Here is a 27,122-nt window from a genome sequence, read left to right on the forward strand (position 1 = left end):
ATTGTATTATCAGAATGTAGCCTCATTTAAGGAAAATAACTATGTTTTATGAAACAGTGATTTGATACGAGGGTGAAGAGATACCTTCAATGTCCAGAGGCTCGCCAATATCTGTGTGCCCCAGGTCTCTTGGGATTGGGGTTGTGGTTTCCGTCACTCTACTGGTAACTGTGGCTACGGTGGAAAACTTCACGAACTGAACTTCAGCTGCTGATGTTGTGGTGTCCTCAGCTGACGTTTTCCCTGTGACCGCTGTTTGTCGCGTGGTTGTCAAATCCTCTGCATTGGTCTCTGAGCTGGAGGCTGATCCCTCTTTCTCAGGTGGTGACGTGGTCTCTGCATCAGTTTCCTTAGCTGAACTTGTCTCAGGGCCAGGTGTAACTACAACCTGCTCACCAGAGTCTATTCCACCATCACTGATAGAGACGGATGTGGACATAAGAGGCGCAAGTGTGCCACTCAAGTCTGATCCAGTCATTGGCACTGCAGTTGTTGCCTCCTCTAAGCTGCTCTTAGAGCTGCTCGAGCCGGAGGTTGAACCCTCCGTGGCAGTTGCACCACTGTGGTCAGCGCCAGGTTCCTCAGAGGAGCTTGACCTTGTAGAGGGAGATGCTGAAGTGCCACTCACCTCAAATACTGATGAGTAGTCAGTGGTCTCCTCAGTGGGACTCTTAAGCCCAGTCACATATTCCACTATGCTTTCTGAACTGGGAGTTGGTAGAGGGCTGTCGGGTTTCTGCCATATGTTAGGTATGGCTTCGACCTGGCCAAAGTCTATGCCATCATAATCTGATGAGGGTAATATAGGAATGCTAGTGCTAAAAATACCAGAAGTGGAGAGTCTGGTTGTTACCACCTTTGAACTTTCTGCTGTAGGCTTTTGTTCATCATCTGAGCTTCCCTCAAAAATGTTGTCTACTACCTTGGTAGTGGATGTCATAAGAGGGACATGTGTGCTTCTCAGATCTAACTCAGATATCACAGTAGAGTCATTTGTGAAAGGCTTATCAGTCAGGGTGATTTCAGACAAAGCTTGTTGGTAAGTTTCATTAGGTGTCAAGACTTCTTGAGGGATATATGTTGTGACCAAATGGACAACAACATCGGGGTCAGAGGAAGATACGGTTGGGTTTATGCTGGTGGATGGCTCAATGGATGTGCTGGTTACTTGGGTGACTGATACAACAGAACTTGCATCTGTCTCCACAGATGATGTTGCAATTGTCAGAGGTCTTATTGCAGGTGGTGAAGTTACAGCCTTCAGCAAAGTGGATGTTGGATTCAAAGTCTCAGGGGTGAGTCCCGAGCTCTCGTCAGTAAAAGGGGAAACTGAGCTGTCTTGTTCTGTGATGATGACAAATGGTTGCTCAGTGGTAGATTCCTCTCCCTGTTTGCCAGATTCTGTTACTTCTGTAGACTTTTCTGAAACACTTGCATCTGTCTCTTCTGAGGAGCCTGAGCCAGCTGTTGGAGACATTGTTACTGCTGCCAGTGAAGCAACAGGCTTGGGGGAAATAGATGATGGGATCAAAGTCTCAGGGGTGAGTCCCGAGCTCTCATCCTCTGTGAAAGAGGAAACTGAGCTATCTAGCTCTGTGATGATGACAAATGGCTGCTCAGTGCTAGATTGCACCACCTGTGGTCTGTCATCTGTACCAGTTTTGAATTCAGTGGTGTGCTCAGTAACTGACTTTGGGTGAGCGAGTGTGATTGTCTGCAATGGTTGAGCTGTGGTGGTCTGATAAGGATGCACAGTTGCAGACTGGGGAGAAATAGATGATGGGATCAAAGTCTCAGGGGTGAGTCCCAAGCTCTCATCCTCTGTGAAAGAGGAAACTGAGCTGTCTTGTTCTGTGCTGATGACAAATGGTTGCTCAGTGGTAGATTCCTCTCCCTGTTTGCCAGATTCTGTTACTTCTGTAGACTTTTCTGAAACACTTGCATCTGTCTCTTCTGAGGAGCCTGAGCCAGCTGTTGGAGACATTGTTACTGCTGCCAGTGAAGCAACAGGCTTGGGGGAAATAGATGATGGGATCAAAGTCTCAGGGGTGAGTCCCGAGCTCTCATCCTCTGTGAAAGAGGAAACTGAGCTGTCTTGTTCTGTGATGATGACAAATGGTTGCTCAGTGGTAGATTCCTCTCCCTGTTTGCCAGATTCTGTTACTTCTGTAGACTTTCCTGTAGCACTTGTATCTGTCTCTTTTGAAGAGCCTGAGCCCACTGTTGAAGACACTGTTACTGCAGGCATTGAAGTAACAGAAATGGGGAAAATAGATGATGGGATCAAAGTCTCAGGGGTGAGTCCCGAGCTCTCATCCTCTGTGAAAGAGGAAACTGAGCTGTCTTGTTCTTTGATGATGACAAATGGCTGCTCAGTGCTAGATGATTCTACAGCTTCTGTAGATATATGCTGTTTTTGTGGTGTGCCAGTTTGGGACATCACAGTTGTGGTAGAGTCATCACTGGATGGCAGAGTTGCTTTAGTATAAGGAGATGTTTTGTCTCCAGCTCCAGATGAAGTTAAAACCAGTGAAGGTGGATCTGTTACAACAACTGAGGCAGTCACAGTTGGTTGGACAGAGGAAGTTGCAGAAGTCATGCCTGAGCCTTCCTCTCCTTCTCTTGGGAATGATGCAGTTGTAGTGTGTGGACTTTTGATTTCTGAGAGAGAGGATGTGTATGCCTCAATTGTCTTTGCAGTGCTAGTCAGGTGAGGGGCCACTGTGGTGACCTCACTGATGGTCCCAGTCTTCTCTGAACTTGAGCTGTCTTGATCAGTTGAGAAAGTCACATTTGTAGAAGTTACAAGTATATTTTCAGCTTCCTCTGATGATGTGGTCTGTGATGTGGAGGAACTACTGAAGACAGGGATTGTTGATGAATCGGTACCAGAACCTTCCTTATCTATACCAGGAAATACTGTGCTTGAAAACTCTGTAATAGCTGATAGTGAGGGTACCTTCTCAGAGGATGAATCAATTGGCTGAAGCATACCGGAAACAGGAGCTGACACAGTGGAGACTTTAGAGGGTAAGGGTGTTGGACTCTTCAGTTCTGAGTCAATTCCTGACACCTCTTCTGGAGACAGGGTAGACAAGACTGAAGTTGTGGTGGATGTATCGAACTTCGGTTTCAAAGTAGATGTGGTCACTGAAGTTACATGAATGAATTCAGATGTGCTAATCATTGGACGTAAGGTAGTAAATGTAGCCTCTGTGCTGAAGGAAGTTGGTTGTGATGTTTCAGACTTCTGGGAAGGCTCTCCAGAGTATGATATGAACTCCTCACTGGATGTTGAGTACGTTGGTGACGTAGCGCCCATTGCAGATCCTTCCAGCTCCTCTGTCATGACCACAGTGAAGGGTGGTGTTAGGGTGGCTGTCATACCACCTGCCTCCTGTGTTTGGATGGTGGGAGAATATGGTGAGGATGATTCTGAAAGTGGAAGCGTGTCTGCATCGATTATGTCATCTGTGGTTAGGTCCGGTGTTGTGGGAATATGTTTGTCCTCATCCCTAGTTAAAATCACAATGGTTGTAGTGCTGGGGTGTGTACCTGTGGGGCTAACTATGGTAATATGCTTATCTGTAAGATTACTATGCTGTAAAAAGGGTATCTGAGTTGATGTGGGTTGTTCTGTTACTTTAAGGTGACTTTCAGTGTTTGAAGACATCACAACTGAATGAGGAGTGACTGTTACTACTGACTCAGATGCAAGATGAACCACTGTGGAGGTAACAAACTTTGTTTGATCTTGAATCGTTGTACTGTCCACATCAAATGTTGAATGTCCAAACTCAGGCAAAGTTGTGGTTGTTAGAACAACTGATTTTGCTTCATGAGTTGTCAGGATTGCATGTCCTGAGCCCTCAGTTGCATCATCACTGAATAGACGGAGAGGACCTGATGAGGGTGAATTGGAAGTGGTCAGTGGTGAAGTTGTGCTTTCAATAGGATCTTCATGAGCCCGATTCGAGCTGTGGGTTTCTGAGGTGATATCAGTTTCTTGAGAAGCCGTACTGCCTGGTAAGAATGCTGTTGTTGTTATTGGGTACTCTCCTTGTCTGACTGTACTAGATACAGCGGGAGCTGTAGTGGAAGTAGATAGCAAGGATGACACTGGAGTAGAAGCATCAACACCTGAACCTTCATCACCTGAACCGTCATCTCTACTCTCAGTACCAGCTCCAGAACCTTCTGTGGTCTCGCCACTTCCAAGTTCTCGAGTGGACCATGGAATTGATGGCTGGGGAGTCCCCGAAGGCTTAGGGGTTTGGGATGAGTTAGTGTGTGTAGGGAATGGAGTGGACTGGGTGGACACATCAACACTTGAAACCACTGTTATGCCTTCTGTCTCGGTGGTTTCTGCTTCATCTGTTGCCACACTGAAATCATAAGGTCGAGTGGTCCCCTGTGTCTCAGTAATCTCCCCACCAGAACCCTCTATGGATGTTGACATTTGGTCACCCTCTGTGGACACCACAAATGTATCACTGACTGTTGATGTTACGACTGGTTTATCTGTATTTGACAAACCAGAAATTGTCATGATCTGAGCTGATGCTTCTGTGGTTATGGCTTCAGGTATTGGTGATTGAGATGGGGGAGTTGCAAAAACAAGGGAGGGTTGAGTGTAGTCATGATATTCAGGTGCTGTTGAGCCATTATCTGGCTCTTTCTCTGTTTCAGTCTCATCAGTGAAGGCCTCAGATGGTTTGAATGTTGGTGATGGCTCTAGACTGTCCTCTGAGGTAGCTCCTGAGCCCTCTATATCAGGGTACGCAGAGCTACTCCATATTAGTCCCAGTGTCTTTTCAATTAGTTCAGTGACATGTTCTGTAATAGTTTTTGGAGTGGTGTAACTGCTGATTGTCTCTGGTGGTGATGTATCTTTGGCTGGTTTTAAGGTGCTTGAAACAACAGTGGCTGTGCTCTCCACTGAAGGAGAACTAGTTTTAGGCTTTTCTGTGGAAATATATGAAGCAGTTTGGGCTGGCGTTGTCATGACTGACACTTGAGTAAACTTCTCTGTGGCGTCATCACCAGTGCCCCCCTCTTCTGTATAATAAGATATTGGTGATGCTATTTCTGAGTCTGTGGTCTGAGCTTCCTCTGTTGAGGTAAATATGCTTTCGGAGGTATCAATAATGGGAACAGATGAAAACATTTCTGATGTGTCCCTCATAGTAGCAGTGGTATAGTGAATGGTAGGACTTATTGTAGTATCTGATGTCTGCTGGCCTGAACTTTCCTTCTCTGTTTGAATAGATATTGTAAACAACTCGGGTGAAGTTTTCACTGATGCCGTTGGCATTATAGTTGACTTTCTGGGGGATGGCTCGGTGGATTGTTCCTGTGAAATATCTCTGTGGGATGATGGAGGGGGAACACTAGTTTCCCCAGTCACTGTAGACTCTGTAATCTCCATAAGAGGCTGAGATGTGGTAGTATGCAAATCAGATTTATGAGTAGTTTGAATTGGAACAGATGTTGTGGAAACTTCAGAGGTGAAATCACCAGAACTTTCTTGTGATGGAACAACAGCTGATGATACAACAGGTTGATCTGTACTAGGGAGAACTGACAGCAATTCTGAACTTGTTGTCACCTCAGTAGACACATCTGTTACTGATATGACAAGAGATGCCTCACTAGTGACAAGTTCTGATGTTTGGGTCTCAGATGGTGAAGAAGTGAATAATTTCTCTGAAGAGTCAATAATTACTGGCTTCTGTGATGATACTTCTGTCCATGTGCTATGGTAAGGTGTATGAGTTGTTGTGGTGAACATATTAGGAGTCTGCTGACTTGAACCTTCCTCATCTTTGTACACTGAAGTGGGTGATGATGTTTGTACAGAGGAGATCTCTGCTTTCATACTTTCAGTTTCTTTTGTAACTGCACTAGCCAACAGAGGATGTGATGTGCTAATATGCAAATGAGAACTTGATGTAGCATAAGCTGGAGCTGTTGTGGTAATGGTCCTTCCAGATAATTCAGGAGTAAAAACAGCTGAACCTTCCTCTGTTGAAAGATGAGATGATGATGTTCCATGCAGAGGCGTATGAGTTGTTGTGGAGAATATATCAGGGGTCTGCTGACTGGAACCCTGCTCATCTGTTTGGGTAGATGCAATAAATGTCTCAGATGTAGTTTCCACTGAAGAAGATGGCCCTGGTGTTAAATTCTCTGTTGAGGAAAGGGAAGGAGCAGAGGTGGCCATGTGCTCTGTACTTGATGACTGGGTAGTAAAATCTCCTGAACCTTCATCAGTCGGTAAAATGGAGGATGATGGTTTGTGTGTACTTGTGGCTACTGACAGAAACTCAGAGCTTGTTGTCTCTACATGAGGCACTGATCCAGCTGACGGGGGAAGAGATTCAACAGTAGAGATCTCGATTCCAGTAAATCCATCCTCTGTTGATGTGGAGATACTCTCTGAGGAATCAGTTATAGGAACAGTTGATGGTGTTTCTGAAGTCAAGGTATGAGGTTTTTCTTCTTGTGTGGTTGATGGAACAAATGGTACTGTTGATGTGTGTTCATGTGTGGCCGTGCTGTAGTTAGCTGTGGTGGGCTGCAAGTCAGCTTTAGTTGTAGTGTAAATGGGAACAGTTGTCGTGATTGGTTTTGCTGTGGAAACTTCAGAGGTGAAATCACCAGAACTTTCTTCTGATGGAAGAACAGCTGATGATATAACAGGTGTCTCTGTACTGGGGTAAACTGGCAATAATTCTGAGCTTGTTGTTTCCTCATAAGACACATCTGTTACTGAAACGACAAGAGATCCACTGGTGACGAGTTCTGATGTTTGTGGCTCAGATGGTGTTTCTTCTGAGGAAGTGAATAATTTCTCTGAAGCATCAATAATAACTGGCTTCTCTGATGATACCTCTGTCCATGTGCTATGGTGAGGTGTATGAGTTGTTGTGGTGAACATATTAGGAGTCTGCTGACTTGAACCTTCTTCGTCTTTGTACGCTGAAGTGGGGGATGATGTTGTTTGTACAGTGGAGGTCTCTGCTTTCATACTTTCTGTCCCTTTCATAACTGTACTATCCACAAGAGGATGTGATGTGCTGATATGCAAATGAGCGCTGGATGTAGCATAAGCTGGAGCAGTTGTGGTAATGGTTATCGATAATTCAGGAGTAAAAACAGCTGAACCTTCTTCTGTTGAAAGATGAGATGATGATGTTCCATGCAGAGGTGTATGAGTTGTTGTGGAGAACATATCAGTGGTCTGCTGACTGGAACCCTCCTCATCTGTTTGGGTAGATGCAATAAATGTCTCAGATGTAGTTTCCACTGAAGAAGATGGCCCTGGTGTTAAATTCTCTGTTGAGGAAAGGGAAGGAGCAGAGGTGGCCATGTGCTCTGTACTTGATGACTGGGTAGTAAAATCTCCTGAACCTTCATCAGTCAATAAAATGGAGGATGATGGTTTGTGTGTACTTGTGGATACTGACAGAAACTCAGAGCTTGTTGTCTCTACATGAGGCACTGATCCAGCTGACGGGGGAAGAGATTCAACAGTAGAGATCTCGATTCCAGTAAATCCATCCTCTGTTGATGTGGAGATACTCTCTGAGGAATCAGTTATAGGAACAGTTGATGGTGTTTCTGAAGTCAAGGTATGAGGTTTTTCTTCTTGTGTGGTTGATGGAACATATGGTACTGTTGATGTGTGTTCATGTGTGGCCGTGCTGTAGTTAGCTGTGGTGGGCTGCAAGTCAGCTTTAGTTGTAGTGTAAATGGGAACAGTTGTCGTGATTGGTTTTGCTGTGGAAACTTCAGAGGTGAAATCACCAGAACTTTCTTCTGATGGAAGAACAGCTGATGATATAACAGGTGTCTCTGTACTGGGGTAAACTGGCAATAATTCTGAGCTTGTTGTTTCCTCATAAGACACATCTGTTACTGAAACGACAAGAGATCCACTGGTGACAAGTTCGGATGTTTGTGGCTCAGATGGTTTTTCTTCTGAGGAAGTGAATAATTTCTCTGAAGCATCAATAATAACTGGCTTCTCTGATGATACCTCTGTCCATGTGCTATGGTGAGGTGTATGAGTTGTTGTGGTGAACATATTAGGAGTCTGCTGACTTGAACCTTCTTCGTCTTTGTACGCTGAAGTGGGGGATGATGTTGTTTGTACAGTGGAGGTCTCTGCTTTCATACTTTCTGTCCCTTTCATAACTGTACTATCCACAAGAGGATGTGATGTGCTGATATGCAAATGAGCGCTGGATGTAGCATAAGCTGGAGCAGTTGTGGTAATGGTTATCGATAATTCAGGAGTAAAAACAGCTGAACCTTCTTCTGTTGAAAGATGAGATGATGATGTTCCATGCAGAGGTGTATGAGATGTTGTGGAGAATATATCAGGGGTCTGCTGACTGGAACCCTGCTCATCTGTTTGGGTAGATGCAATAAATGTCTCAGATGTAGTTTCCACTGAAGAAGATGGCCCTGGTGTTAAATTCTCTGTTGAGGAAAGGGAAGGAGCAGAGGTGGCCATGTGCTCTGTACTTGATGACTGGGTAGTAAAATCTCCTGAACCTTCATCAGTCAGTAGAATGGAGGATGATGGTTTGTGTGTACTTGTGGATACTGACAGAAACTCAGAGCTTGTTGTCTCTACATGAGACACTGATCCAGCTGACGGGGGAAGAGATTCAACAGTAGAGATCTCGATTCCAGTAAATCCATCCTCTGTTGATGTGGAGATACTCTCTGAGGAATCAGTTATAGGAACAGTTGATGGTGTTTCTGAAGTCAAGGTATGAGGTTTTTCTTCTTGTGTGGTTGATGGAACAAATGGTACTGTTGATGTGTGTTCATGTGTGGCCGTGCTGTAGTTAGCTGTGGTGGGCTGCAAGTCAGCTTTAGTTGTAGTGTAAATGGGAACAGTTGCCGTGATTGGTTTTGCTGTGGAAACTTCAGAGGTGAAATCACCAGAACTTTCTTCTGATGGAAGAACAGCTGATGATATAACAGGTGTCTCTGTACTGGGGTAAACTGGCAATAATTCTGAGCTTGTTGTTTCCTCATAAGACACATCTGTTACTGAAACGACAAGAGATCCACTGGTGACAAGTTCGGATGTTTGTGGCTCAGATGGTGTTTCTTCTGAGGAAGTGAATAATTTCTCTGAAGCATCAATAATAACTGGCTTCTCTGATGATACCTCTGTCCATGTGCTATGGTGAGGTGTATGAGTTGTTGTGGTGAACATATTAGGAGTCTGCTGACTTGAACCTTCTTCGTCTTTGTACGCTGAAGTGGGGGATGATGTTGTTTGTACAGTGGAGGTCTCTGCTTTCATACTTTCTGTCCCTTTCATAACTGTACTATCCACAAGAGGATGTGATGTGCTGATATGCAAATGAGCGCTGGATGTAGCATAAGCTGGAGCAGTTGTGGTAATGGTTATCGATAATTCAGGAGTAAAAACAGCTGAACCTTCTTCTGTTGAAAGATGAGATGATGATGTTCCATGCAGAGGTGTATGAGTTGTTGTGGAGAACATATCAGTGGTCTGCTGACTGGAACCCTCCTCATCTGTTTGGGTAGATGCAATAAATGTCTCAGATGTAGTTTCCACTGAAGAAGATGGCCCTGGTGTTAAATTCTCTGTTGAGGAAAGGGAAGGAGCAGAGGTGGCCATGTGCTCTGTACTTGATGACTGGGTAGTAAAATCTCCTGAACCTTCATCAGTCAGTAAAATGGAGGATGATGGTTTGTGTGTACTTGTGGATACTGACAGAAACTCAGAGCTTGTTGTCTCTACATGAGGCACTGATCCAGCTGACGGGGGAAGAGATTCAACAGTAGAGATCTCGATTCCAGTAAATCCATCCTCTGTTGATGTGGAGATACTCTCTGAGGAATCAGTTATAGGAACAGTTGATGGTGTTTCTGAAGTCAAGGTATGAGGTTTTTCTTCTTGTGTGGTTGATGGAACATATGGTACTGTTGATGTGTGTTCATGTGTGGCCGTGCTGTAGTTAGCTGTGGTGGGCTGCAAGTCAGCTTTAGTTGTAGTGTAAATGGGAACAGTTGTCGTGATTGGTTTTGCTGTGGAAACTTCAGAGGTGAAATCACCAGAACTTTCTTCTGATGGAAGAACAGCTGATGATATAACAGGTGTCTCTGTACTGGGGTAAACTGGCAATAATTCTGAGCTTGTTGTTTCCTCATAAGACACATCTGTTACTGAAACGACAAGAGATCCACTGGTGACAAGTTCGGATGTTTGTGGCTCAGATGGTTTTTCTTCTGAGGAAGTGAATAATTTCTCTGAAGCATCAATAATAACTGGCTTCTCTGATGATACCTCTGTCCATGTGCTATGGTGAGGTGTATGAGTTGTTGTGGTGAACATATTAGGAGTCTGCTGACTTGAACCTTCTTCGTCTTTGTACGCTGAAGTGGCGGATGATGTTGTTTGTACAGTGGAGGTCTCTGCTTTCATACTTTCTGTCCCTTTCATAACTGTACTATCCACAAGAGGATGTGATGTGCTGATATGCAAATGAGCGCTGGATGTAGCATAAGCTGGAGCAGTTGTGGTAATGGTTATCGATAATTCAGGAGTAAAAACAGCTGAACCTTCTTCTGTTGAAAGATGAGATGATGATGTTCCATGCAGAGGTGTATGAGTTGTTGTGGAGAATATATCAGGGGTCTGCTGACTGGAACCCTGCTCATCTGTTTGGGTAGATGCAATAAATGTCTCAGATGTAGTTTCCACTGAAGAAGATGGCCCTGGTGTTAAATTCTCTGTTGAGGAAAGGGAAGGAGCAGAGGTGGCCATGTGCTCTGTACTTGATGACTGGGTAGTAAAATCTCCAGAACCTTCATCAGTCAGTAGAATGGAGGATGATGGTTTGTGTGTACTTGTGGATACTGACAGAAACTCAGAGCTTGTTGTCTCTACATGAGACACTGATCCAGCTGACGGGGGAAGAGATTCAACAGTAGAGATCTCGATTCCAGTAAATCCATCCTCTGTTGATGTGGAGATACTCTCTGAGGAATCAGTTATAGGAACAGTTGATGGTGTTTCTGAAGTCAAGGTATGAGGTTTTTCTTCTTGTGTGGTTGATGGAACAAATGGTACTGTTGATGTGTGTTCATGTGTGGCCGTGCTGTAGTTAGCTGTGGTGGGCTGCAAGTCAGCTTTAGTTGTAGTGTAAATGGGAACAGTTGCCGTGATTGGTTTTGCTGTGGAAACTTCAGAGGTGAAATCACCAGAACTTTCTTCTGATGGAAGAACAGCTGATGATATAACAGGTGTCTCTGTACTGGGGTAAACTGGCAATAATTCTGAGCTTGTTGTTTCCTCATAAGACACATCTGTTACTGAAACGACAAGAGATCCACTGGTGACAAGTTCGGATGTTTGTGGCTCAGATGGTGTTTCTTCTGAGGAAGTGAATAATTTCTCTGAAGCATCAATAATAACTGGCTTCTCTGATGATACCTCTGTCCATGTGCTATGGTGAGGTGTATGAGTTGTTGTGGTGAACATATTAGGAGTCTGCTGACTTGAACCTTCTTCGTCTTTGTACGCTGAAGTGGGGGATGATGTTGTTTGTACAGTGGAGGTCTCTGCTTTCATACTTTCTGTCCCTTTCATAACTGTACTATCCACAAGAGGATGTGATGTGCTGATATGCAAATGAGCGCTGGATGTAGCATAAGCTGGAGCAGTTGTGGTAATGGTTATCGATAATTCAGGAGTAAAAACAGCTGAACCTTCTTCTGTTGAAAGATGAGATGATGATGTTCCATGCAGAGGTGTATGAGTTGTTGTGGAGAACATATCAGTGGTCTGCTGACTGGAACCCTCCTCATCTGTTTGGGTAGATGCAATAAATGTCTCAGATGTAGTTTCCACTGAAGAAGATGGCCCTGGTGTTAAATTCTCTGTTGAGGAAAGGGAAGGAGCAGAGGTGGCCATGTGCTCTGTACTTGATGACTGGGTAGTAAAATCTCCTGAACCTTCATCAGTCGGTAAAATGGAGGATGATGGTTTGTGTGTACTTGTGGCTACTGACAGAAACTCAGAGCTTGTTGTCTCTACATGAGGCACTGATCCAGCTGACGGGGGAAGAGATTCAACAGTAGAGATCTCGATTCCAGTAAATCCATCCTCTATTGATGTGGAGATACTCTCTGAGGAATCAGTTATAGGAACAGTTGATGGTGTTTCTGAAGTCAAGGTATGAGGTTTTTCTTCTTGTGTGGTTGATGGAACAAATGGTACTGTTGATGTGTGTTCATGTGTGGCCGTGCTGTAGTTAGCTGTGGTGGGCTGCAAGTCAGCTTTAGTTGTAGTGTAAATGGGAACAGTTGTCGTGATTGGTTTTGCTGTGGAAACTTCAGAGGTGAAATCACCAGAACTTTCTTCTGATGGAAGAACAGCTGATGATATAACAGGTGTCTCTGTACTGGGGTAAACTGGCAATAATTCTGAGCTTGTTGTTTCCTCATAAGACACATCTGTTACTGAAACGACAAGAGATCCACTGGTGACAAGTTCGGATGTTTGTGGCTCAGATGGTGTTTCTTCTGAGGAAGTGAATAATTTCTCTGAAGCATCAATAATAACTGGCTTCTCTGATGATACCTCTGTCCATGTGCTATGGTGAGGTGTATGAGTTGTTGTGGTGAACATATTAGGAGTCTGCTGACTTGAACCTTCTTCGTCTTTGTACGCTGAAGTGGGGGATGATGTTGTTTGTACAGTGGAGGTCTCTGCTTTCATACTTTCTGTCCCTTTCATAACTGTACTATCCACAAGAGGATGTGATGTGCTGATATGCAAATGAGCGCTGGATGTAGCATAAGCTGGAGCAGTTGTGGTAATGGTTATCGATAATTCAGGAGTAAAAACAGCTGAACCTTCTTCTGTTGAAAGATGAGATGATGATGTTCCATGCAGAGGTGTATGAGTTGTTGTGGAGAACATATCAGTGGTCTGCTGACTGGAACCCTCCTCATCTGTTTGGGTAGATGCAATAAATGTCTCAGATGTAGTTTCCACTGAAGAAGATGGCCCTGGTGTTAAATTCTCTGTTGAGGAAAGGGAAGGAGCAGAGGTGGCCATGTGCTCTGTACTTGATGACTGGGTAGTAAAATCTCCTGAACCTTCATCAGTCGGTAAAATGGAGGATGATGGTTTGTGTGTACTTGTGGCTACTGACAGAAACTCAGAGCTTGTTGTCTCTACATGAGGCACTGATCCAGCTGACGGGGGAAGAGATTCAACAGTAGAGATCTCGATTCCAGTAAATCCATCCTCTGTTGATGTGGAGATACTCTCTGAGGAATCAGTTATAGGAACAGTTGATGGTGTTTCTGAAGTCAAGGTATGAGGTTTTTCTTCTTGTGTGGTTGATGGAACAAATGGTACTGTTGATGTGTGTTCATGTGTGGCCGTGCTGTAGTTAGCTGTGGTGGGCTGCAAGTCAGCTTTAGTTGTAGTGTAAATGGGAACAGTTGTCGTGATTGGTTTTGCTGTGGAAACTTCAGAGGTGAAATCACCAGAACTTTCTTCTGATGGAAGAACAGCTGATGATATAACAGGTGTCTCTGTACTGGGGTAAACTGGCAATAATTCTGAGCTTGTTGTTTCCTCATAAGACACATCTGTTACTGAAACGACAAGAGATCCACTGGTGACAAGTTCGGATGTTTGTGGCTCAGATGGTGTTTCTTCTGAGGAAGTGAATAATTTCTCTGAAGCATCAATAATAACTGGCTTCTCTGATGATACCTCTGTCCATGTGCTATGGTGAGGTGTATGAGTTGTTGTGGTGAACATATTAGGAGTCTGCTGACTTGAACCTTCTTCGTCTTTGTACGCTGAAGTGGGGGATGATGTTGTTTGTACAGTGGAGGTCTCTGCTTTCATACTTTCTGTCCCTTTCATAACTGTACTATCCACAAGAGGATGTGATGTGCTGATATGCAAATGAGCGCTGGATGTAGCATAAGCTGGAGCAGTTGTGGTAATGGTTATCGATAATTCAGGAGTAAAAACAGCTGAACCTTCTTCTGTTGAAAGATGAGATGATGATGTTCCATGCAGAGGTGTATGAGTTGTTGTGGAGAACATATCAGTGGTCTGCTGACTGGAACCCTGCTCATCTGTTTGGGTAGATGCAATAAATGTCTCAGATGTAGTTTCCACTGAAGAAGATGGCCCTGGTGTTAAATTCTCTGTTGAGGAAAGGGAAGGAGCAGAGGTGGCCATGTGCTCTGTACTTGATGACTGGGTAGTAAAATCTCCTGAACCTTCATCAGTCGGTAAAATGGAGGATGATGGTTTGTGTGTACTTGTGGCTACTGACAGAAACTCAGAGCTTGTTGTCTCTACATGAGGCACTGATCCAGCTGACGGGGGAAGAGATTCAACAGTAGAGATCTCGATTCCAGTAAATCCATCCTCTGTTGATGTGGAGATACTCTCTGAGGAATCAGTTATAGGAACAGTTGATGGTGTTTCTGAAGTCAAGGTATGAGGTTTTTCTTCTTGTGTGGTTGATGGAACAAATGGTACTGTTGATGTGTGTTCATGTGTGGCCGTGCTGTAGTTAGCTGTGGTGGGCTGCAAGTCAGCTTTAGTTGTAGTGTAAATGGGAACAGTTGTCGTGATTGGTTTTGCTGTGGAAACTTCAGAGGTGAAATCACCAGAACTTTCTTCTGATGGAAGAACAGCTGATGATATAACAGGTGTCTCTGTACTGGGGTAAACTGGCAATAATTCTGAGCTTGTTGTTTCCTCATAAGACACATCTGTTACTGAAACGACAAGAGATCCACTGGTGACAAGTTCGGATGTTTGTGGCTCAGATGGTGTTTCTTCTGAGGAAGTGAATAATTTCTCTGAAGCATCAATAATAACTGGCTTCTCTGATGATACCTCTGTCCATGTGCTATGGTGAGGTGTATGAGTTGTTGTGGTGAACATATTAGGAGTCTGCTGACTTGAACCTTCTTCGTCTTTGTACGCTGAAGTGGGGGATGATGTTGTTTGTACAGTGGAGGTCTCTGCTTTCATACTTTCTGTCCCTTTCATAACTGTACTATCCACAAGAGGATGTGATGTGCTGATATGCAAATGAGCGCTGGATGTAGCATAAGCTGGAGCAGTTGTGGTAATGGTTATCGATAATTCAGGAGTAAAAACAGCTGAACCTTCTTCTGTTGAAAGATGAGATGATGATGTTCCATGCAGAGGTGTATGAGTTGTTGTGGAGAATATATCAGGGGTCTGCTGACTGGAACCCTGCTCATCTTTTTGGGTAGATGCAATAAATGTCTCAGATGTAGTTTCCACTGAAGAAGATGGCCCTGGTGTTAAATTCTCTGTTGAGGAAAGGGAAGGAGCAGAGGTGGCCATGTGCTCTGTACTTGATGACTGGGTAGTAAAATCTCCTGAACCTTCATCAGTCGGTAAAATGGAGGATGATGGTTTGTGTGTACTTGTGGCTACTGACAGAAACTCAGAGCTTGTTGTCTCTACATGAGGCACTGATCCAGCTGACGGGGGAAGAGATTCAACAGTAGAGATCTCGATTCCAGTAAATCCATCCTCTGTTGATGTGGAGATACTCTCTGAGGAATCAGTTATAGGAACAGTTGATGGTGTTTCTGAAGTCAAGGTATGAGGTTTTTCTTCTTGTGTGGTTGATGGAACATATGGTACTGTTGATGTGTGTTCATGTGTGGCCGTGCTGTAGCTAGCTGAAGGACCCCTAGTTGTGAACATGTTGAGGGTCTGCTGACCAGAAACATCCTCATCTGTGAACATATCTGTCACACCACTCTCCACAGAGGCTGATGCCATTACTGTTGACCTTGCAGTGGGTGTGTCTGTGGATTGTTCCTCGGAGGTTGATGGTGTCTTTGATGTTCCTTCTGGTTTATCTGTAGTTTGCATTACTGCGGTGTCTGTGTCTGTGTTTGTGGATGTGGGAATGGATGTTGTTTTTCCTGTGGATGCATCCATTGTTATACTTTCTGTGTCTGCTGAAGTTGAATCTGTTATGGCAATGGGCTTTGCGGTTGCAGTCTCAGAAGTAAAATCATCTGAGCTTTCCTCGACTAGAATAATGGGACCACTTGATGGGTTTTCTGATGTGGCTTTTGTATATGCCATTGTGATTGTTTGAATTTGTGATATTGACGATATTTCCTCCTGTAGAGCTGTACTATATTGAGGTGTAGAAGTTGTTAAGGAGAGCATATCATGAGTTTCCTGACCCTCTATGTCTGGGTGGGAGGATGATGTAAATATCTCCGCTGTTGGCTGTGCTGAAGCTGGTGGCATAACTGCTGACTCTGTGCTGGGTGTCTGGGTGGACTGGTCCTCTGAGATGTCTTTGGATGTTGAAGTAGACATGGATGCTGTTTCTCCTGTGGAGGACTTTTCTGCCACACTTTCTATCTCTGTTGGTAGTGTACTTTTCTCAAGTTGATGTGTTGTCATAATACTCAAGTCAAGTCTTGATGTGGTGTAAATTGGAGCAGTTGTAGTGATGGTCTTTAGAGTGAATATCTCAGTGGGGAAATCACCTGAACTTTGATCTGTTGAAAGAACAGATGGGGTTTTCTCTGGCTGCTCTGTATAGACCTCAGATGAAGCTGAACTGATCAGAAGTCCTTCTTCAGCTCTAGGGGTGAAAACTGTGGCTGTTTCCCTCATGCCTGTGTAGGGAATGTTGGTAGTCTCCCAAGTAGATGACCCCTCTGTGATTGATGGAGCTGTTTCTTCAGGTGCAGAGTGCCCCATGGTAATGTGCAACTCTGGTGTTGTTGAAGAAAACAAAGGTCTTGCTGTGGAGATATCTGTTGGTGATATTACTGTGGTAACATCACCAGAGCTTTCTACCTCTGGAAGAGCAGTGGTAAAAGGACCAGGTATGTATGTACTTGGCATAACTGATATTAACTCTGAGCTTGACAAGTCCTCAATAACTGATGTTACGGATATAGCGTAGGGTGCATGGGTGATAATTTCTGGGGTCTTGACTTCTTCTATGGTTTCCACTGTTGAGGGTAATAATTTGTCTGAGGTATCAATAATAGAGATAGCTGAAGACCCCTCTGGTACAGAAGACAGTTCTTTTTGTCCTTTTGTTGTCACTGAGGTGTGTGATACTGTTGACACCTCATCTTCAGTGACTGTGCTGTAGTGAGGTGTATGAGCTGTTGTGGTGAACATATCAGTGGTAATCTGGCCTGAACCATCCACACCTGGTAATGTGGATGCAATAAGTAGCTCAGGTGTAGTTGGCACTGAAACAGGTGGAAATGCAGATCCTATGGCGGTCCACTCTTCAGAAGTATCTTTGTAAGATGAGGTAACTGCTCCTGTTTCTGCTGTAGATGTATCATGTGTCACCTCCTCTCTATCAGTGTGCTCTGTGGCCCCTGGAGTGACTGAAGTTGATGATGAAACTTTTCCAGTCATGGACACGGTCCCCCTACTTTCAGGTGACATTTTGTCAGTCTCTGCCGAAACTGTACCTTCGTCTTGAGGATGTATTGTGGTAATGTGTGCCTCTGATTTGGAAGTTGTGGGAAAAATGGTAAAATCACTTGAGCTATCCTCTGGAGGGATTGAGAAGGGTGTGGCAGGTTTTTCTGTACTTAGCTCAACAGACCGGGATTCTGAGTCAGTTGATGAAGTGGAAAGAGTGGATGTAGTCTGTTCTGAGGATGGTGGCAGCATTATGTCTGTCAATTGTTGTTCTAATGTTACCTTAGGGGTAGATGTGGGAATCGATACAGTTTCAACGGTGGATGGTTCCTCTCTATCTATCCGCTCTGTTGGACCTTGAGTTACCATTGATGTTATCTCAATTGATGTCACAGTTTCCTTGTCAATTCCTTCAAAACCAGGTTTTTCTGTACTTGGCAAAACTGACTGTGACTCGAAGGTGGATGTCTGTTCTTCAGTAGACACAAATGAGACTGATGTAGTTAGATATTCTTGTGTCATATTTTCCCTTGTCTGAGATTCTGAAACAATTTCTACTGTGAAGGTGGATAATCTCTCTGAGGCATCAACAATGGTAGACATCTCATCTGTTTTTGTCATCTGTTCTTGTGTAGTTGTTGGGATATGTGATACAGTTACAGTAGCTACTTCCTCTTCAGATTCACCTGTGGTTATATAAAATGACACAGTTGTGTTGGTAATGTCCGAAGATAGCCTTGTCTCTTCTGTGGGAGTGATGGATGTCTTCTCCATGCTGACTGATTCTACTGACTGTGTATATGTAGTTGACTGTGAAAGCATGCTGACTGTTCCTGCAAGAGATGCTGAGATGTCAGTACTTGGAGAAACCGTGCTTCCCTTTAAGCTCTCTGAACTATCTACTGTGGGAAATGATTCTGTCATTGGGGAAAAGGACTCCTCTGTTTGAGTTGGCTGTCGATCTTGACTAGTGGTGACACTTTCTTGAGAAATACCTGAACCATCGTCTGTACTTGTGTCTATGTAAGGAATTGGAGTTGGTGGAGTTGGTTTCTCTGTCACCGAGGAGGTGGGTCTTCTCAGTGGTGTCACTGAAGCAGATGGACTGATGGCCTTTGTAACAGTCTCTGTGGTTCCTTCATCTATGAGTGTTTCGTTTTCCGCCAGAATGAGAGGTGGAGAAGGAGGAGTGTATTCTACTAAGGGGACACCAGTCTCATAATAATCAGGGTCATTGTCTATGAGTGTGTAATCAAATGGTGAGGGCACACTGACATCCTCTGGGTACGGCCTGATCCACTGGTCCCCTCTGCCCCCTTTAACATCAGGGCTGAAAGTTATAGTCAGAGTGGGGGTAGCGGCAGGGGAGGACACATCCAAATGTCCACTGCCTACTGCCTCATGGTCCTCAGAGGAGGGTACAATCGGAAACTGTGTTCCTTGAGACTGAGACTCCCCCATGATAACTGTGAGGGGGAAAAAAAAACAGATAAGAGGACAAAGTTGCCTAAATGCATTTTGCTATGAACAGCCCAGCAACACTTGCAAAGCAATGCTTCAATAAAAAAAGATATTAGCATGAGCTAATGGATATAACTGGAGATGTATACAATGCTGACACACAGCCATCACAGAGACCTAATTTTAAAACAAGTATGGAGGTCACCAGAGCTACCAAAGCATAGCACAGCAGAGGAAAACATGACATTCATGAATACACAATCACACTAAATGCAAGATGTAAATCACTAAATTAGAAATTACAACAGATACACATAATAATTGCTTAATTAGAATACTTTAATAAATAGGTGTGGAATATTTGTTTAACTTTGGTGCTGTCTACTCCGATGAAACGATTGGGGTATGATCACACCACCAAATTACTGCAAATCCTCACTTATGACATCCTATTAAATGATTCCCCAAGCCTTTCCCTAGCTCTTCAATACAGTTCTTTTAGAACTAGTCCACTGTAGCTTCAGCTGTCAGGAAACCAGATGGGATGAGGATCCTACACACAGTGAAGCTGGTGTTCAAAGGTACAAAGGCAGGATTACGTGCAAAAGCCCGCAGAGCTTAGTCATCCAGAGCCTCCATTGCCCTCTATTGAGTTTATTGCCCCATTACCTTCACAACAGGGACAGATTACGTAGTGACTCACAGTCGTTTCTTTACAGCTGAGTCTGTGACAAGTGTGTGTGTAGGAATGAGGCCATTTGTTAGAAAATGTATCTAGTACTGTCAGCCAAAAACAGAATTTATGAAATGATTGCAAGTGAAGCAATTATGTCATCTAATTAGTGCATATTGTGAAGAGGTATTCCCTCCACCTCAGGCAGAGAAAAAAACATATCTGACACATCTCCTTGTCTACTAAGAGAGACCCATCCAGAGGTGATCTGACAACAGTAACACTCACCCCACTGGTCAACTGTCCGACACAAGTACATAAATTCCTCTGATGCACTACAGAATGTACAAAAGTACACTGTGGCTCACTATTTGACTTCGGGAAGTAGAATTACAAATCCAAGCAGCTAGTGTAAGCCTATGCTGCAAAATCGATGTGGATGCTACAATAATAAGAAGTGTGTGGTCTCAGTCAAGCCAGCCCAAACCAATAAACAGAATTTAAAAAAAAAAAATCTGGTACAGAACCAGTCTTTCCCAAAAAGCTGTTTCTCCTCCAGATTAGTAGCTGACAGAAGCAGCAACACCTGCATGGAAAGAGCTATGCAGATATGAACACCTGTTACACACCTCTAAACCATGGGAAGAAGACAACAGTCCTCCAACTTACAGAATACCCTCCCCCTCCTCCCCCAAATCTGCCACTTCGCCTTCCCCTCCTGATGCACAATACCCATTTCCCATGCATCCAGTAATAATATCCCACATGACTTGTAATAAAAAAACACTGCAGGCCGCTGCAGGTTGTAGAGACAGACTTGACCAATTAGCTGTTGAAAGGGCACAAACACACTTTTATGCCTAACTCATTACCTCAGCCACTCAGCAGCAGCTCACATCTAAGCTCCAGACACAACACACTAATTGCTACACTTTCTTGTCTTATGCTCTTCACTGGTGTATTGCAAAGGAAGAAAATCATGATGGGCTTATAGAGTGATATAGAAATACAAAGACAATAAACATTCCATTGTTTAATAATGAAACATAACATAATTTAACAACAAAATAATCAAACATTAATAAATTTTAATTATGCAAACCTATCACTTAATGCCAACATGAACATAAGATGACAAGACAACATTATCCAGTGAATTTTCTTTCACTCTCATCTTAGCTGCCAGTGACTTAGCCATGTCACATCAACTAAAAGCTGCACCACTAAAAAAAAACAGAGTCAGTCTGCCCTGGCAACCTGAGAGCCCCTGGCTACTCAGCTGTCTCTACAGAGTGGGGAGACTTTACATTGCTGATGTCGTCACCCTCAAAGAGGCGTCCAGTAACCAGTGTGCCAATGGGCATCTGTGTTTGTTCAGGTAGCACTGCCAGCTCTGCTCTCAACCAGACTCCCAGACACCTCAGAGTAAAAGTAAAAAACTAAACAAAAAAAGAAAACCATGGACATCCAGGGAAAGAGTGTGTGTTAACTGAGCTTATAGAGCCTTACCTATCAAGCTAAAGTGGACTCCAAATCAACTGTGTGACATACAAAAAACATCCTATGCCAGGTCATGTAATTATCAAGGTGTGGCCTTTTCTAATGAGAAAAAAATACAAACAAAATGTATGTAGCATGTAGACATTACTCAGCTGACTTAATTAATTACATCGATCATGGAGAGTGATCTCAATTTAATTCCACCAACACACCCCAGTCTGACTCATAGCAAGCCCGCAGCATGAAAAGCCATCAGGATCACAATTGTCAGCCACACTGAGAAAGCCATTGGAACATGTTGGATCATCCATAGAAAACCACCCCATTCACCCCCTTCTTTGGACTATTCAGAGCTTCAGTTGCTCCCAGTTGTTTTCCCCATATTAAAAACGTATAACTATGAAACGAGCATGTAATGCCACTGTCAGTGTGGATTACAGGTTCAATCTTGTCTCATCAGTATCATCTCAACAGGTGAAGCATGGACATCACTCTGTGTTCCTTCATCCCTTTGACCCTGTAATTCACAGCGCAATTGCTTTCAGATTTGTTTCATTTTTTGACCCTTGCTAATCCTGAATAAAAAGACCTGAAGTATGTAGTGATGTGGTAATCTGGCCACTGGCCTGCCTATTCTGTGGATGTGGTTTTAAAAGAATACCCTAGAAAAGGAAAGCCAAAAGTACAAAACAAAATTCTTTGGATCAGATTACCACACAGATATATGGGCTCGGGTCATAGTTATATGATTTATCAAGCATGTGTCTGACAGATAAACTGAACAAATGAGAATTTAACGATACTCAAACATACTTTAAACCCCTTGAACAGTTCACAGAGGGTGAATCTGCAGCAGATGCATCTATTCACAGTGTCTTAGTCCTCAACAGCCTAGAAGAGACTCCAAACCTAAGTTGGTCAGTCAAAACATCTCTTGTATCGGAGACGTCTGTTTGGAGCTTGGACAGTGAGATCCAGCTGGGTGGGAATGTAACAGGCTTTGTCCCAAACGCCAAGCCTGAGCAGTAGCATGGGTAATCTCAACCTTTGGACCAACGACAGCTCAGTGAGCGGGCGAACACTTCAGAAACTCCTTGCCTACAGCTCAAAACAAACACTAAGTCCTTGACTCCTAAATTCCTTACTCAGACACAGTCAAGCTCTTCCCCTTGTAACTGTCCATGGTACAAAACCACAGCATCAAATTGCTGTGACTGACTAGAAAACCACAAAAGTATAAAAAAATATATTTAAAAAAAGCATGGGATATTTGAGTATTGCTTAAGAAGTGCATTCCTGTAATGTCTATGCATAGTAATAATCATTTACAGCCTGGGAAAAAGCAGCTGATACATAAAGGAAATTGCTCTTATGCCTAGTACTGTATGCAACTGTTTCCAACCCAGTCTATACGTTACGTCTGGCAGACACTCTGCTCCTTCAGCACCCTGGACAGCAGAAACCTACAGAGTGTACAATGATCACTCTGGCCATATAGAGAACAGCTGGATGAACACATATACTGTAGACTCTGCAACTGTTAGGTGGGGATCACATTAGCCAGCGGCAAGCGGCAGGTTTCCTATTGTTCTCTATGGTTCAGCAGCGGAACGGTGGCAACGCTGGCGTTAAGCAAGCTGAGCATTGAACTTGGTTCAACTTTCAGAGCGCAACGCGAGCATATTCAATTGTCAGTTAAGGCAAACCATTTGTGTTACCACAGGAACGAGATAGAATTTATTATGGTCTGAGCGTTGCGTTACACTTGCCACTGCCACTTGCCGCTGGCTAATGTGATCCCCGCTTTAGAAACAACTAAATTAGCCCTTAAATGTCTTGTTTGCTGAAATACATTACCAGAATACACCCTATCTCTTAATTATCCCTCTATTGCTCCATTGCCTATATACATTAACTATAGAATGTAATAAAATGAACAAAGTACTTACCAGAGGCGTTCAGCAGAGTGTCAAAGTCATCCACAATGACCTGTTCATCCTCTTTCACAGGCACAGTTGTCTCAAGTACAACAGAAGACATGGAGGGTGTTGGGAGGTCTGTAGGTGCCTCCTTGTCCTCAGTCACTAGCTTTGATGAGGATTCTGTTATGTCTGAAATTGATCCCTTGGTGGATCTGTCAGCATCCATGGCCGTTGTTTCGGATTTTTCTGTGGCCACGGTACTTGTTATTTCTGTCTCAACTCTCTCAGCTGTGGGAGTGGTGCTGCTTTCCTCTTCACGTGATGGGACGGACGTTTCCTGTATGGGTTCAGTTGTGGCTGAGGCAGTTGAACTGGGTGTGTCTGTGTCACAAACAAATGTGGTGGAGGTGGACAGCTCAGTGACCGGTGCCGTTGTGAACGAGTCTGTTTGCTCCAGCGACTCTGTTGTTGTGGTCGTCGCTTCTTCGGACGTCTCAGAAATAGGTTGTTGAGGCGGCGTTGACTCAACGAGGACATCAGGAGTTTCAGGCCCATAGTCTGGATAGGCAGTTGTAGCAGAAGTTTCCAGAACTGGCAGAATCGTAGATGCAGGTGACTCTGGAGCATCAGTACTTTGCTCTGTGCCATTTTTGTGGTCCTGGTCAGACTTGTGTGATGTATCAACAGAGGTCTCAGTAGCTGGTTGGACGCTGGGAGACAAATCGCTTTCCCCTGCGGTGGACTCTTCTGCCGAAGAGGTCGCCTGCCCTGAGGGGGCAGAGACAATCTCCTCTTCAGTGTCCGTCACTTCCTGGATGGTGGTGGCAGTGGTGTCCAGTCCGTCTCTGGCAGATTCCGTTTCTGCCGTACTGGCTGTCACAGCTTCCTCTGCAGGATGGGTGCCCTCGAGGTCAGAGGTCATGTCCACGGTGAAGCCTGTCAGGATGGTCTCCTCCGTTTTTCCCTCAGCAAACTTGGGCTCCGTCGGGGAGGCGGTGAGGAGGATGTCAGGCTGAATGGTACCCACATTAATCACCCCCTCATCTGACTCCGTCAGAGGCTGGGTGGTGGTCATGATATCCACCCCCTGTTCTAGTGGAGAGGGGGAGGAAGCAACACCTTCTACAGGTTTTGGTGCTGGGAACACGTCACCACGAGGTGCTTGGGTCGCTTTCCTCTGAATCAAGTCCTGCCCCAAAAAGTCTGTAATGTCAAAGACCCTCAGAGTTGTCACAATGCCATCTTCAGTGTCATCTGGTTTGCTTGCAGCCGTTGGTGTCACCAACAGCTCCAATTCACTGTCCGTAACCTCCTCAACTGTGGGCGGTGCCATGCTTGTGGAGAACATGGAAGGAGGCTCTGTGAAGATACCTCCATGCAAGGGATCTACTGTGACAGCAGCTTCCATTGGGACAGGCTCGGCAGTGCTGAGGTCCAGCTGAAAAGGAGCTGTGGTGGTTCGGCTGAGGGCTGGAGTCAGGGTGGGAGTAGCAGTGGAGCTCATCACAGTTACATCCACAAAAGTGGTTTGGTTCATCTCTGTTCTACCTGCAGAGTCAGACAAGCAGAGATTAATTATATTAGCAATTATTTTGTCAAATTAACATACCTCACCAAGGAGTTTAGAAAGTGTTTAGCATGGATTCAGAAAAATAAGTAGCCTGGGTTTTCCCATGCTGCCTTACGCGCGCAATTTTATTGACACTGCTAGGCAGCCTGGATTCTATGGACTTCGTTTTCACCTCAACGAAGGAACCAATCACATAACGGAGGGAGAGCAGCAAGACAATGACGACACACCGAAGCTGTTACGAGCTACGTACAGGCGCATTCGATAGACATTCGTAGCGCCCAATAAATGTCTCTGGGCATTCGTAAACCACGTTTCAAATACGAGAAAATGAATGTCTAGTTCCCAGACCCCATCTCAATGAGATGAGATCTGACGTTAGCCAGGCTAAAAAATAAGCTTAATAACGGAATTTGCCACGTCTCTTTCTTCAATCAGTCAGGTTACTTATTCGCAGTCTACCTGCCGTAGTTGCAGCATCGACGTTACTCTGCTCGCAACCGACCACCTCCCCTTACGCCTCCCGTCTTCCATAGTTAAAGAATAAAGGGGTGTATGGTGGAATCCTGCCCAACTCCTGCTTGCGCAGTCGACTCCGGCACGATTCCGCGAAGCAAGACCCTGGCCAGAGACTTCGCCAAACATGCTCTTCTATTATGCTTTGATGTCTTTATGCAAATTCCAGAATGTGAACTAGTGAACTTCAAATAATATTAACTGTAAGATAGATATAGTACTGATACTAAAGATATAATACTGTCAGATACATTGAATTCATTAATCTAAAGTAACTTAAGTGTATCAAAGTGGAATATGTTATTCAGAGAAAATTAAATCTGTCAATTGTGTAAACATAATCCCCTAGTGACTCGTGATATTAAATTTTTGGTTGACAGATGTTTATAACTATAAATTCTTTTTTAGTACAACAAAAAGTCAACTGTCTTGGAGATATATGGTATTATTATGTAGCTCTTATGAAATATCACTAGTGTTTTGACTATTGGAACCAAATCATTGGATTGTGGTTTCTGGGCACCACTTTTAAGGTCTGACAATGAGTGAATTAACAAGTTTTGATTGTGAAATGTCAGCTGAAGTTCCTCCATTGTGACGTCCACTCCCAATTATTTTTGCCCTTTCACTTGTAAGTCAGAGTAATAGTTTAGTTACCAAAGTAAGTCCAATGAAATGAAAAGAAAAAGGTTGAGTCCCTTCTTTTATATTTAGACAAAATTATCTGTGAGTTTACAGTGGGTTAAAGTGCATCAGTGCAGAAAATGTCATGCCATGACAAGGCTTGTCTGTACATATATTATTTATATATTTTACTTTATTCAAAACAAAAGTTAAAGATAAAATTGTGTAGAAAATACATTGCCCTTAGGAAATTATTGCCTCTATCCTTCCGGACTTGATATTGTCCTTGCTCTAATTCAAATAACACATCAATGCACACACAGTTACCCAAAGAGAAACCCATGCAAACACATGGGAGGGAGGGAGACCATTTAGAGAGTCCACTGTACTCCACCCAACTGAGACTAGTCACACACACACACACACACACACACACACACACACACACACACACAGCACACACATGCTGAGAAATAAACATCCTTTGGTGTGTGTGTGTGTGTGTGTGTGTGTGTGTGTGTGTGTGTGTGTGACAACTTAAAGAGCCTCTCCTCTGTCTGGCGCGGCACGACATCGTGAAGCAGAGGTCCAGCTGTTCTGTATTATGCACATGGCTCTGTTGCCCTCCCTCCCCAGCTATATCTGATGCAAGGTGTGACATACTTTTTTCCTCTGTCCAGAAAAGAGCCCCCCTCCCCAACTTTCCTCCTTCATCCAGTCTGAGAGAAAGATGTGTTGTTGCACTGATGTGTTTTGTGGTTGTTTGTGGCACAAAGCAGAGCTTTGTATCATCCACTTTCAAAACAAAAGCACTGTCCCTTCACTTTCTGCCAATGGCTTGTTCACTATCTGCCTCACTGATAAGAATTAAGTGGGAAATACTCCAACAGCACAAACACGGCTACTTGAAAGGTACTTAAGGAAACGCAGAGTGTAGAGGTCTGACAGACCCCTAAAATAGACCAAATAAACTGGAAGGGTCACCTAGTTTGTCTGTTTGACCGCTCGGGGCAAGATTTATCACAGAGGTGGTTAGCTGGTCACTCGTTTTGAGCCGAAGCCTAGGGCCCTGCAAGAGACAGGTTATCTGAAAGAGCTTCGGGTGAAAAGATAGGCTGTTGGGCCGGGTCAGAGGTCGTCAGAGCTCGTTGGTTTTAGGGCTCTGGTAGAAGCTCGCTCACCCATTATCTGAGCGTCTGCTCTGATTAACTCTGAGTGATAGTGACAGAAAGGGAGGACACCACAAGCGCAAACTGAAGGTGATGTGATGTGATGAGGGGAACAGGGTTGGAGGGGTTGCTACCTCAGCACTTCCCCGAAAACATGACTAAGTGAGGGGCCAACACATTCGGGAACAAT

General features: G+C 44.1%; 1 protein-coding gene across 1 annotated transcript in view; it reads right to left on the reverse strand.

Annotated features, from left to right (window-relative positions):
- Positions 1-27,122, reverse strand: part of vcana (versican a) — a 41,975-nt gene that overhangs the window by 8,475 nt on the left and 6,378 nt on the right. The window contains exons 7-9 of the mRNA XM_042101566.1: positions 23,081-24,601; positions 18,493-18,963; positions 85-5,499 (exon numbers count right to left, since the gene is read on the reverse strand). Of these exons, the coding sequence (XP_041957500.1) occupies positions 85-5,499; positions 18,493-18,963; positions 23,081-24,601 (7,407 nt within the window). The remainder of the gene's footprint in view (positions 1-84; positions 5,500-18,492; positions 18,964-23,080; positions 24,602-27,122) is intronic.

This window comes from Alosa sapidissima, chromosome 8 (genome assembly GCF_018492685.1).
Source record: "Alosa sapidissima isolate fAloSap1 chromosome 8, fAloSap1.pri, whole genome shotgun sequence".
Lineage (NCBI taxonomy): Eukaryota > Metazoa > Chordata > Actinopteri > Clupeiformes > Clupeidae > Alosa > Alosa sapidissima.